Source organism: Parus major, chromosome 11 (assembly GCF_001522545.3).
Source record: "Parus major isolate Abel chromosome 11, Parus_major1.1, whole genome shotgun sequence".
Lineage (NCBI taxonomy): Eukaryota > Metazoa > Chordata > Aves > Passeriformes > Paridae > Parus > Parus major.
In genome coordinates this window covers 7,276,560-7,289,292 of record NC_031780.1, presented here as the reverse complement: position 1 = coordinate 7,289,292, position 12,733 = coordinate 7,276,560, and the positions used below count along the sequence as shown (strand labels likewise).

The 12,733-nt window shown below is 57.3% G+C and overlaps 3 protein-coding genes across 6 annotated transcripts in view; 2 read left to right on the top strand and 1 right to left on the bottom strand.

Annotated features, from left to right (window-relative positions):
* Window positions 1-469: 469 nt before the first annotated feature.
* Window positions 470-5,955, bottom strand: LOC107209825 (SNF-related serine/threonine-protein kinase-like). 3 transcript variants are annotated; one of them, XM_015639938.2, is made up of 6 exons: window positions 5,847-5,955; window positions 4,336-4,959; window positions 2,730-2,871; window positions 2,354-2,566; window positions 2,114-2,251; window positions 470-1,965 (listed from the first exon to the last, which is right to left on the bottom strand). In XM_015639938.2, exons 2-6 carry the CDS (start codon window positions 4,922-4,924, stop codon window positions 1,131-1,133), a joined length of 1,917 nt encoding a protein of 638 aa, XP_015495424.1. In that variant the 5' UTR covers window positions 4,925-4,959; window positions 5,847-5,955; the 3' UTR covers window positions 470-1,130. The 3 variants fall into 3 exon arrangements, with proteins under 3 accessions (XP_015495424.1, XP_015495425.1, XP_015495423.1); XM_015639939.3 differs by having other exon boundaries at window positions 5,803-5,903; XM_015639937.2 differs by lacking the exon at window positions 5,847-5,955 and adding an exon at window positions 5,735-5,801.
* AGRP (agouti related neuropeptide) lies at window positions 5,956-10,244 on the top strand. The gene is made up of 4 exons (XM_015639942.3): window positions 5,956-7,731; window positions 8,534-8,735; window positions 9,000-9,094; window positions 9,700-10,244. Exons 2-4 carry the CDS (start codon window positions 8,552-8,554, stop codon window positions 9,889-9,891), a joined length of 471 nt encoding a protein of 156 aa, XP_015495428.1. The 5' UTR covers window positions 5,956-7,731; window positions 8,534-8,551; the 3' UTR covers window positions 9,892-10,244.
* An 838-nt stretch (window positions 10,245-11,082) lies between these two features.
* Window positions 11,083-12,733, top strand: part of ATP6V0D1 (ATPase H+ transporting V0 subunit d1) — a 34,225-nt gene continuing 32,574 nt past the window's right edge. The window contains exon 1 of one of the 2 annotated variants that reach the window (XM_015639946.2): window positions 11,083-11,255. In XM_015639946.2, the coding sequence (XP_015495432.1) occupies window positions 11,126-11,255 (130 nt within the window). In that variant the 5' untranslated portion in view covers window positions 11,083-11,125. The remainder of the gene's footprint in view (window positions 11,256-12,733) is intronic. The other variant, XM_019008021.2, reaches the window with a different exon arrangement.

Sequence of the window (12,733 nt, the reverse complement as noted above, 5' to 3'; positions counted from 1 at the left end):
CCCCATGGCATCACTCTGTTCTTCCACTCACACAGTACTCAGATCTTGTTGGATGATGAGGACAGACAAGGGAGCTAACGGGCAGGAGGGTGCAGCTGAAAGGAAGGGGAACAGCAGAGCTAGAAGGATGGAAGTCCAGACTGAGTTTGAAATTGGGGGCTCAGGGGTAGCTTCAGGCTGAGTGGGGAAAGCTGTTGGGGGTACACTGGGGCTGAGTGTGGTTGACTCTCATGGGGATGTGAAGCACCCTCCACCTGCCTTCTGGCATGCCCAGGCCTTCTCTCACCTTTGGGTGTTTATAATCCTGGTCCTTACTCCCATCTGTGGCTGCCCTGAGCTCCATTCCAGGCCCCTGCCCACCTCACCTTCGGCAGATGCTCCCTTAAAGCCACCCCTGGTGCCAGGGAAGCCATCCCTGGCCCCCTGACTGGGGGGACAGCGATGTTTTTGTAACGACACTGCACCCACATCAACCCACAAGTTTATTTTATTGTCCTGACAAACTTTGCTTCCCAGCGGCTCCGATCCTTCCATGTGCATGCACCATGGCTCAGGCCGAGCTCCGGCCCACGCCTCCATCGTCATTCATTTCTTGCCAGCAAGAAAACAAAGAGATAATAAATAGGAAGCTTATTTGCAGGGAGAGCCCAGGGGACAGCCTGGGGTCATGGGCCAGGCTGTGCCTGGCCCCGGCCGGGACTGGCAGGGGGGCTGCAGGCAGGACAGCCCAGCCCCGGGCCATGCACACTGTGGGGCTGGGGCAACTGTGGGGTCTGGGGGATATAGCAATCTCTATTTAATTACATTAAAATAGACTATTTAAAAAAATTATTTCTAGTAGTTAAAAAAGTGTCATGGTCCATCCCATTCTGGCAGAGTCATGGAGCTGCCCCAGACATTTGGGGACACACTGACGAGTGAGGGGATGGACCCCAGTCTGCTTCACGCTGGGCAGGTCTGTCTGGGGGATGGTCTGTCACAGCGGGTTCCAGGGGTGGGTGCTGGCAGGGTGGCCACCGTGGGTGACAAAGCAGGGCACTGTGCCACCCGCTAGCCCCACAGCCACCACAGACCAAAGGCAGGGGAGTGGGTGCCCCCCCAGACCCCATGGCAGAGCCAGTCCTGGGGCCTTAAATGACATGGCAGCAGTTAAACTGCCCCAGTGATAGGAGGCTCTCCTTGGAGCCTGGCCGGAGTTTGAAGGCCAGGGCTTTCTCGCAGAGTGGGAACTGCAGGAGCCTGTCCCGCAGGCTGCCCCCCTTGCTCTTGCCCGGGTCCAGCTTGATCACACTTTCTGCGCCCCCTTCAGGGCCTGAGCTCTCCACTGACTGCTGGGCTGTCTGTTTCCCCTGCCTTGGGGACGTGTCTGCAGAACTTGAGAGGGGGGCAGGAGTTGTCTGTGCCCCCAATACCTGGGAAACTCCAGCCGAGCTGCTCTGGGGTGACAGGATGGCTCCCCTTTCCTTGGAGAACTCTGCTGAGGAGACCTCAGGCTCTATGTCCTCCTCCCTCCTTGGGGGCTCAGCTTCATTTCCCCGCAGCACTGAGGGAGCCCAGCCCCCACTCACTCCCTTCCCAGCCCAGGCCACCCCCGAGCGCCTGCCCCGGCCCCCCAGCTCAACCCCCGGCCCCCAGACCTCCCCGCGGCCGGGCGGGCGGTGGGTGCGCAGGAAGGCTCGCATCTGCTCCTGGTTCAGAGAGCTGCTCTTCCTCTCCATTGCACTGGGCCTCTCCTCCTCTTCCTCATCCTCCTCTTCCTCCTCACAGATCTGCTGCAGGGCCGGGGTACTCTTGGTGATGGTGGTGTCAACGGCAGGGACCTTCAGGAGGGTCCCGGTGGGCTGCCGGCCGCCAATGTCCCCTCCAGGGGGCTGCCGGGATGCCCCGGCAAGGCCTCCTGTCTCCGTGAAGGGCAGGAGGCCGCCGGCACTGCCCACAGAGCCAAATGTGTCTGACAAGCTAGGCCTGAGGAAGGGAAGAGAGGTGTCGTTACTCAGCTGGGCACCACAGGGCTGTGCCAAGGAAAAGGACAGAGGGCCACCCAAGACCCTGCACGGGGGACCCAGGATGATGGGGAGGGGTACACGGGACAGGGGGCAGCAGGGGCGCTCACCTGCTCTGTACCTCCTTGGCCAGGTTGTAAACAAGACTGAGGCGGTGGCCCTGCTTCTCCTGCTTCTCCCGCAGCATCCTCTCTGCCAGCAGGAAATACGTGGCTGTGATGTGGTTGTAACGGTCGGCTTCCAGCGCCCTGTGTGGGACCGAGGGAATTGCATCAGCACACAAGGGACATGCTCAGAGGGACCCCCAGAGCCCTTCACTGGGGCTCCCATCCCTGCATCACATCACTCACTCCTGGATGGTGTCCCGATCCGCAATGTTCCCGCACATCATGGCCTGGAGGATGATCTCGTGCTCCTCCTCAGACACGCGCTTGTGGGAGGTGAGGGGCAGCAGGGAGCGGCTGGCAGGGGACGGGTCCACCCCCTGCAGCCACGTGTGGCCCTCGATCTGCTCCAGGGACGCTCGTTGCTTCGGGTCCCGCTGCAGCATCCTGGAGATGAGACTGGGGGAAAGGAGTGGCATTGCAACCCTGCAGCACTATGTGAACCCCAAAGTAAGCAGCTTTGCCCTCTCTTCCCACCTCAGCTCCCAGGCATCTGCCAGGGCTGGGGCACCCAGGGGGCAGCCAGTTGGGGTCTGGGGGTACAGTAGGGGGTGGTGCTCACTCAGCGCACTGTGCCGAGACGTGCGGGGGGATGGTGTAGCGGCAGTCCATGATCATGGTGAGGGTCTCGCTGTCGTTGGCCTCCTGGAAGGGGGGGTGGCCACACACCAGCATGTAGAGGATGACTCCCAGGCTCCAGATGTCTGCAAGAAGCAGCAGCTGCAGTTCGGGTTGCACTCACCTCACCATGGCTCATGAGATTCTCCACCCCAGACACCCTGGGAGGGGCTGCCCCACCAGCCCAGTACTGCTCCAGCAGAGACCAGTGCTCACTGGGATATTCCTTGGAGGTAACAGCTCCCAGGTCTTGTCCCATGGACAGCGGGACCATATTCCCACCAAGGCAGGGAAGGACCTTCCTGTCCCCACATCCAACCTGGTCTCAAGGCACTTCACCAAAGCAGTTGAGGTGTTATCACCTTCTCCAGGCAGGGACAGGAAAGCCAGCCTTGAGCTCTGGCCCCCTCCCCACTCCCCCCGATTACACACCCACCCACGGCACTGTTTCATGTCATTCCTCACCTTCCTGATTCCCAAATCCCACCACAACCATCCTGGCACTGGGCTGTGCTTTAGGACACACTACAGCAATCAGAGAGGGACATTGCACCAATCTGGGCTCTCCAGCTGCATGGGGACCAGCTGGAACAGGATTGCTGCCCTGTCCTGGGGACAGGGATTGAGCCAGAAGCATCTTCACTGGCTCCTCCCGCCCAGAACACAAATTCCTGCAGATGTTCTGGTTTAGGATGCTGAGCACGCCCTGGGGCGCTCTGTTAATACCTTCAGCTGCTTAAGTCAAGTGTTTGAAAATTTCTCATCTGCGTTGGTTTTCTCCCTTCATTTCCCTTTGCAGCGCCACCAGCTTATTTTTCTACCGCCTCCATAAGCTATCCCTGTTCTCAGCTTGGGATCTGCCTTTCCCTGAGCCAACACTGGGCTTTTGCCTTTAAGGGCTCGTGTTTTGCTTCGCTAAATCCTCCTGCCCTAATTCCAGCCAGCCAGCCAGCTCGGATCCTGCTTCCCTCCCACATCCCCTCTGTCACAGCTGAGCCTCTTGGAGCCCCCAGCCCAGCTTCCTGTGCCCTGGGACAGTCTCCCCAGACCCCTGCACCCTGGCCAGGGGAGGAAGAGCACTGGGAGCAGTGGGAAGGAAGTGGTTTTCAGGGTGGGGATGGAGCAAAGGAAACTTTCAGAGCTCCTCCACCCAAACAGCAGCATCCAGAGCAGATTTCCTTCCGGCCTCACCCCGCCAAATAACCACCAGCGCCAGATTGCTGGCAGCTGTATCCTCACACTGCTTCTCCTGGCGGCTGCCACGCCAGGCTCACAGCCTGCCTGGGCTTTTTTCCCCTCTCTGGCAACCATCGCTTTATGTGATCTCTGTGGATGCTGGGATGGTCCCTACAGGGAGGACCCTGCTGTGCCAGGGCAAGGCTGGGCAGCCAAACACCCAAGGGACAGGCTTGCTCCTTGCAGGGACAGCAGTGCTGCTGTGTGCTCCTAGTGTAAGGGGCCAAGTGGGAGGTGGTACCCAGCTGGCAGGACCATGCTCCACGCAAGGGACAGGAGGGAGGCAGGTCCCCAGGGCACCCCACAGCCCTTACCAACAGCCGGGGCATCGTACTCGTCCCCGAGCAGGATCTCTGGCGCCGAGTAGGCTAGGGAGCCACAGCTGGTGGTGAGCATCTTGCCAGGCTGGAAGCGGTTGCTGAAGCCAAAGTCGGTGAGTTTGACCACCCCTTGCTCCTGGAAGAAGACCACGTTCTCGGGCTTGAGGTCACGGTGCACCACGTGGAGCTTGTGGCAATAGGAGATGGCGTGGACGATCTGGGCAAAGTAGTGCTTGGCCCGTGGCTCGGCCAGGCCGCCCTCGTGCCGCATGATGTGATCAAACATGTCCCCACCATCGCCCAGCTCCAGGATGAGGTAGAGCTTGGCGTGGGTGTCGATGACCTCGTAGAGGCGCACCACGTTGGGGTGCTGCACCAGCTTCATGCAGCGCACCTCCTGCAGGAGCTGCCCCGCCGCCTCCCCCGCCAGCTTGCTCTTGTCGATCACCTTGACGGCCACGCGCTGCCCCGTGAAGACGTGCCGGGCCAGCTTCACCACTGCAAAGTGGCCCTTGCCCAGGGTGCGCTCCAGGTCGTACAGCCCCGCGATCTTGCCCTCGCCGCAGCCCTGTGCCCCGGCCATGGCGGTGTTGTCAGGTGGGGGACAGGCATCAGGCGCTGTGGGATGGAGGAGATGCTGAGCAATGTGGGGTGAGGGATGGGATGCTCCCGAATACCAGGTGGCCCGGAAAAACTGACACCAGCACTGCCAGGACATCAGGTCCTGGCAACCTGGGCACTCCTGATACTCCACCTCCCAGTCCCTATCCCAGGACCTAGACCACGCTCTGTATCCCCATCTCTAGTTCCTAATACTTTGGAGATCTCAATACTTCCATCTTCCATCTCTTCAGTATCCTAGGGCACCCCATAATCCCCATGTCCAGGTCCCCAGCATCTTGAGCACTCCAACACCCCCCTTTCAGTTTCCAGCATCCTGGACATCCCAATACATCCCTGTACTTCCCAACACCCCAAGACATCCTGATACCTTCTCCTCCAGGTGTCCAGAACTGCAGCATTCTGGGCACCCCAATACTCCTGCCTCCAGTCCCTCATCACCACCTGAGCAGCCTCATACCCCTTCTCTCCTGGTTCCCAGCAGCCTAAGTACTCCTACCTTCAAATTGTCAGTACCCCTGTCACCCCATACTCCCAGACCCCAGCATCCTGGGCACCCCAATAATACCAACCTCCAGGTATCCGGCATCCTGGCTACCCCAATATGCTCACCTCTACTACCGAGCACTTCTGGGCACCCCCACATCTCCATCTCCAGTCCCCAGCACTCCGGACCACCCCCATAACGCCAACCTTCAGGTCTCCAGCACCCCTGTCCCTCCCGTATCCGCATCTCCAATCCCCAACATCCGTGCCACCCTCGTGCCCTCACCTCCAGACCTCAGCACCCTGGGCACCCCCATGCTCTCCCTCCAGCGCCTCGGGCACCCCGATACCCACCCCAGCCCCTGTCACCCGGTGCGCCCCGGCGGAGCCGCACTCACCGGGGCGCGGAGCTGCGACCGCCGGGGCTGCGGTGCCCGGGCGCGCCCGCCCCGCTGACGTCAGGGCAGCTCCGGGATCGCGCCTTAAAGGGCCCGGCCCGGTGGGGCTGAGGCCGGAGCGATGCTCATCGCACCTCCTGAGAGGCTGCCCCGGCAGCTCCCGCGGCCCGGCTCGTTACTGCCTGTTCGGGGTAGCGGGGACTCGGTTGGCCTTAGCGGTAACGTGGGCTGCTGATGAGCTAAATGAGCCGCTCGCCTGCCTGGGTGCTTCCAGGAGGAGAGGGAGAACCCCCAGCCTGGGCTTGTCTCCGGAGGGTCCCAGCGTTGGAGGCTCCTGCCCGGGATGCCCGCTCACGGGCATCTCTGCTATACCACTGAACCCGCTCCATCACCCGCTCCCGCCCTCGCTGGAACCATTGAGCCGGGAGCGCAGCCCCGGCCCCCCTTTCCCCCTCGCTTTAAGCCGTCTTTTCCTGGAAGCGGCCCGGCGAGCGGCCGGCCGCCTCATTTAGCTCGTTACTGGCCATCGGGATGCGCACAAAGCAGATGTTGCTCCTGCAGATTAAAAAGCTCTCAGCGCGGCCGCCCTCGTTCCCGCTAATGCCTTCCCAGAAGTCCTGGCCCGCGGCTGCAAACAGGCCCTAATGAGCTGTGCTGAGGGCTCCGTGCGGGGGCTGGTGTCCCCAGGGCGGAGGAATGGAGGAGCTGCGGCTGGATGGGACACTCGGCACCCACCTGAGCCTTGGGAATGGAAAGGGCTGCCAAACTTGTCTCTCACTCAAGATGAGTCTGTCCAGGCATGTGGGGTGCAGGAGGCATCCAGGTGCTGTGGCAGGGGATCCTGGCTGGGTGTTGTGCATTGGGGGACGTAGATGGGTGATGAATGTTTCCAGCAGCCACTTGCAGCTGCAGAAAATAACCCATGAGCTCCTCACTGGTCCTGTGCCTGCTCAGCCTGTCCCTCAAATGCAGCAGGAATCAGATCATGCTGGGACAAGGGATGTAGGAGCAGAGGAAGCCTGCAAGGAGCCCCAGAGGTGCTGCTCCAGCCAGGAGCAGTGGCTCAAGCTCTGCTGGGGACCTGCAGGCCTCGGGGCTCCTCCTGGTCTAGGAACAGTCTGGTGAGGGCAGAGCCTGGGCTGTCAGCTTTCCTGCTGGGTGTGTCAGAGCATGCTGAACTCACCCTGTTATCTCTTATTCCCCCGATTCCTTGCAGGGCTGAAGCCACTCAAGGCTGCAAGTGTTCCCCAAAGGAGCCTGGCTCTGGGGCATGCAGGTTTTCCAAATGAGACATGAGTAAGATGCAGTTAGCACAGGTGGAAGCCTGGAGAATCTGCAGATGGTATGTGGTCAGGAGCTGGAGGACTTCTGGAGGCTCTGCACAGGGAGTGGATGCTTACCAGGAGATACAGATAGGCAACATTCCCTTTGAAAACTAGTCAAATTTGGCATGGTTTTGGTGGGGTGTCTGCAGCTCTGTTATTTCTGTATTTGGGAACTAGGAGATGTCCTCAGGCTGCAGCTTTGGTGCTGGAAAGGGAATCAGCCTGCAAGGACAGTGGAGATCACTTCCAAAAAACCTGGGAGTTTGGAGCTAACAGGGATCTGTTCCTTTCTGCAGCTGTGCAAGGCAGAAAGCAGGAGTTCCCCCTCCCATACATCACCCCACTGGCTGCCTCTCTATCCAGACAAAGCCCGTTTTCCAGAGACTCCCACCTATCTGGTAGTTAGTGAAGTCATGTGGCTGCAGCACTTAATTAATAAAAAGCTGATATAAATCCCAGTAAACATGTGGGGAGGAGGACACTGAGACAGAGAGCGGTAGTGGCACTTCCAGCGAGCTCAGCGGAACAGCGGACAGCAATCCCCCTCTCTGCTTGGAGAGGTCAGTGCTTACCATGGGAAGGGTCTTGGGAATGTGTGGGATGTCACACCCTTGGCTGTGGGGCTCCCCACAGTGCAGAGGGGTCAGCCAAGAGCTGGGTGGTTTTGTGGGATGGGAAGATAAGGAGTAGCCAGCATTGGGCTGCTGGAGCCAGGTTTGAAACCTCAAAGCTGCCCAAGCAGCAGGCTTTGTCCCAGGATTTGGCTGACAGCAGCAACTGGAATACCAGCTCCTGGCTCCTTTCCTTTTGCTCCCTAAGGGATCACCTACTTGTTAGAGCCTTCAGGCCCCCAAAGCCCACAGCCTGACCCTGCAGCTTCTCCTATTCCTGAGCTGTGTGTGCTGTGGTCCTTCTTCCTGCCCAGCACTGAGATTCTAGTGGCACTTTCAGGCTCAGAGCCGGGCAGGGGCCATGTCACATGTTTTCGCCACACACTGTGCACCTCAATGGTCTGATGGCTGCTGGGGGGGGGGTGGAAAAACCCAAACTGCCACAAAAAAGATCAAATCTCAGTCCATTCTCTGCTGGTCACCCCTTTCTGTGGGAAGATCATGAATGTGCTCACATGTGGAATGCCCCACAGCACAGGAGAGAGCTTTGGGGGCTCCTGTTCCCAGGTGTTTGTGGGCCCAAAAAAGGACTCTCAGGTCCAAGGGAACAAACAGCTGGGAGTGGTGGCTGTGCTGGGAGAAGCTGCCCCTCGCTGACACGGCACTCAGGGTGGCAGGGGGTGATGGCAGTGGAGGGGACAGGCCAGGCTGCCAGCAGGTGGGCTGATGCTGGCCAGGCCCATCTGCACAGGTCACCTCCCCCAGGACCATGCTGAACGTGCTGCTGCTGTGCTGTGGGCTGCTGCAGGGGATCCAGGCTGTCCTGGATCTCAGGACTGCTGACCTCAGCTGTGGCCACCTGCAGAAGGCAAGCGGCGGGCTGGAGGGGGTGGACAGAGCCCGCCACACCAGCCTGCAGAGGAAAGCCAAGGAGGTGTCTGCGGAGCCAGCAGGTGAGTCCTGTGGCCACCTGCTCTTCACTGACCCCCACCAGTTGCTTGGTGGAAAACCCAGGACCCCAAAACTGAACGGGGGAACCCATACTCAGAGTTAGGGGATCGCTGTAAACCAGCATAGCTTCTCCTGACCCTGGCCGGTGAGAGCATCTCACAGGGAGTGGGGTCTTTTTTTTTTTGTGCGACACACATGAGCAAAGGGAGAAGAATCAGAGCTGACCCTCCAGCAGCCTCCTTGTCCCGCCTCTCTGTATCTCACAGGAGCTCTCCCAAGGCTGGGGCTTGAGCAGATGGCCCTGGGGGTCCAAGAAGCTGATGGTGACCTTGTGCAGAGAGGCAGCCTGCTGGAACCACAGGTATGGCTCCCTGAGCTTATTTACAGACAACCCGAAGGAGTGAGGTGGCCTGAGGCCATAGCAGCCTTTTCTGTGTCCCTGGGGCTGGGTGGGTTTGGAGCCCAGCATGGTGCTTCCTGGGATGGGACTATCTGTCCATCACCTGAGGAGCTGGGATCAGCTAAGGCTACCCAGACCTGCAAGGGGCTCCAGCACTCAAAGGAGAGTGGTTCAAGCCTGTGTTTCTGTAATCCATTTAATTAACCTCAAGTGCAGCCCAGGAGCTGGGCAGTGCCCTGTGTTGCCTGGCTCAGCCCCTGGTGCCTCCATTTGGGCAGAAGGCACAGCACCATTTGCTAAAATCCAGGTTGTGCTTCAAAATAAACGTCTGCAGAAAGGTCTTGAGACACTGTGGATGAGGCAGCAATGCCTACAGAAAGTCCACAGGGCTCAGCAGTGATTTCCAACAGAAAACAGAGCCTGGAGTTGAACACGACAGAAGCCACTGCTGCTGGCAGCACCAGGTTTCAGCAGCCACTCTTGGCTCTCTCCCACGCAGTCCTTTACTGCTGGCACAGTGGTCCAGGACCAGCTCTTCCCCTCCTCTTCCTCCTCTCCCCCTGCAGGTATCATCCACAGACCTGCAAGCTGAGGGCCGTGAGGAGCGCTCCCCCCGCCGCTGCGTCCGTCTCCTGGAGTCGTGCCTCGGCCACCAGATCCCCTGCTGTGACCCCTGTGCCACCTGCTACTGCCGCTTCTTCAACGCCTTTTGCTACTGCAGGAAAATCAGCACCAACTTCCCCTGCGGCAAGAACTAGCGCCTGTGGGGCTGCCAGCTCCTCGCCCCTTTGTGTGCCTCCTTCTCTGTAGCTCCAATAAATCAGCCCTTTGCAAAAGCCACTGCAGCGTGGGAATGGTGTGATGTGTCTGCTCGGGCTCTCGGGGGAGAGAGGGTGGCAGCAAGGTGAGGGTGGCCTTTGCACAGCTGGGCACAGTGTCCACACAGCCAACACTCCAAAACACATCCACATCAAATCAGATGTGCCTTTCCTGACTACATAAAGCGGTGTTTCAACAGCAGGGGTACCCCAGGTGATATTCTGGCTATGCTGCTGTTACCCACAAGATCAGGTTCGTTTGTTGGTGTGCACTGAACCGGTACCGACACACTCCAGAGAAACACGGATTGTTTATTTCAGAGCTGCCCTAGCCTGGGTGCTCGCTGCTATTCCACAAATCCAGCACACCCCACCGGACTTTCCCCGCCATTATTTACAAAGAGACGTTCAGGGTTAGTAATTTCCTTTATGAAGTAATTTTCTCTATTAAGATTGGTTAGTAATTTCCATAGAAATCACGTAACCCCAGCTAACTTCTACTCATGCTCAGGGGAAGCATCTTCACCTGGGCAGGGTCTTTTTGACCAGCAGGCATGATTTTTAGTGTTTTAGTGTTAATGAAGATAGTTCAGCTTTAGGATACATGGACTGTGAGAATTTCACCAGGTTGATAACGTACACATAGACATTTATCAACATCTTGACTTACTACATCCTTTAAGCTTGTTATAGATATTCCTAAGTGAGGGATGCTGGCTGCTGCCTGTTCCACTGATTAAGTCTCCTTTCTTTCTGTTTAGGCTTGAAAGTATACAGAGGTCTTACACCAAAGAACATTCTGCCTTAACATAACCTTGACATATCTCACATTTTTCAACACCTCTGCATCTAACAAAATTATTTTATTTTTTTACAGAGCAGTCCCTGGCAAAGCCCTTTAACTTGCTAGGTATTTCCTGACTAGTAGAAGTGGTGTCTCGGCAATAGGCGACACTGCGAACTTTACTTGTGTATCCTTCTGCCTGTATCGCTCATGGTGGCTCGGGTGTAGTGAAGGGGAGCCTCACGCTCGGCGCAGGGCGTTATGGCGGCCGCTATCGCCTCAGGCCGTTCCCGCCTCGCAATGGCTGCCGGGAAGGGGCCGCGGCCACGTGACCCGCCGCGAGTCACGTGAGGCGGCGGGCGGTAGCGCTGCCGTCTCGTCGCTGCCGCCATGTCGTGTTTCCCGGAGCTCTATTTTAACGTGGATAACGGGTACCTGGAAGGGCTGGTGCGCGGCTTCAAGGCGGGGGTACTCCGGCAAGGCGACTACGTGAATTTGGTGCAGTGCGAGAGCCTGGAGGGTGAGTAGCGGTGGAGGCCTGAGACAAGCGGGAACAGCCCCCCCCTCCCCGCCATCCTGAGGGGAATGTCCGGGCTGTGGGCTCAGGGGAGGTGGTGGGGGGCTGTGGGGAGGCGAGGGGCTGCCTGGCAGTGGGGAAAAGAGCCGACAGCGGCGTTTATGAGGCGTTCCATCTTCACCCCATGGCTGAGGACACAGTCGGTGTCCCTCCTGTCCCCCCACCCCGCTCAGCTGGCTCAGTTTCCCGGTCACCCCGGCCGTGCGATTGCAGCAGCTGATACAGCGGTGTAGGGGAGCTTGTGCTCCCACTGCTTTCTTGAGGTGGCTGTGTAGCTGTGCCTTGTGCCCTGCGGATTTTGGGAGCCTTGTGGGTTTTGACAGGCATTGCTGGTGAGACGTGTTTGCGCCTTCAGTCCCTAAAGGGCAGGAAGCCTTTTTAAGGCCTGGAATAAGGTTATTGGTATAATCTAAGATCCTGATATCCATGATTAGTTTTAAAGAAGATCAGGTCACCTAGGAAAGTACCTGCTGTTATAGAGGGATTACTAGTGGAAAAAAATCCATCTGAATGTACATCTGAGTAAATTCACCAGTGCATTACCTGTTGCCTGTGATCTTGAGATTTCTTTTGAGGCTAATTCTGATTTCCAGCCATCATCTTTTAAACACTGGTGCAGATTGTCCAGAGAAGCGGTGGATGCCCCATCCTTGAAAACATTCAAGGCCAGTTTGAATGGAGATCTAAACAACCTGGTCTAGTTGAAGATATCTTTGCTCATTGCAGGCAGTTGTACTACGTGGCCTTTGAAGGTCCCTTCCTACTCAAACTATTCTGCAGTTCAGTGATCACCTGTGGTCAGCTCATCATCTTCATTAGTTGGTGTTCCTGTGATCAGTGACCTGCTTAGCAGTTTTCACTCTTTGGTGTACAGAACCTGCATCACAAATCACAAAGATTAAAACCAGGCCTATCTTGAAATAAACTAGAAACACATGTATCCAGAGATGTTGTTTTGATCCGTGGAACTATAAGTTTTGGATCGTTCTTTCTTCTAAAAAAATTAGTTAAGCATCAGTTTTATCTAGACAGTCATTACTGAGTGGTTAATTGACATTGAATTCTTGGCCAGCTGAACCCTGGATGCAAGTTACATGGAGCTGCTCACTCTAGATAACAATAGAATGGGAACAGAGTGCTGTGTTGTGCTCCAGTCTCTACCTTAAAAATTGCCTTAAATATTTTTACTTAGGACAGAAGCTCCTTTTTGGCTTTTCTTTTTTTGCAGCTCTTTGCTTGCAGCAGTCACTGTTATTCCTGCTGTGGAGCCCAGGGACTGAAGGGGAGCTGTGGGTGACTTCTGCTTTCTTCATAGTCACAAGTCTCAGCATGTCCTGAATTGTGACTTTTTCACCTTTCTTGCAGATAACTTCCTCTTTGGAGTCTTTCTGCACTTGGAGCTTCTCTTTTCTCTCCATTTC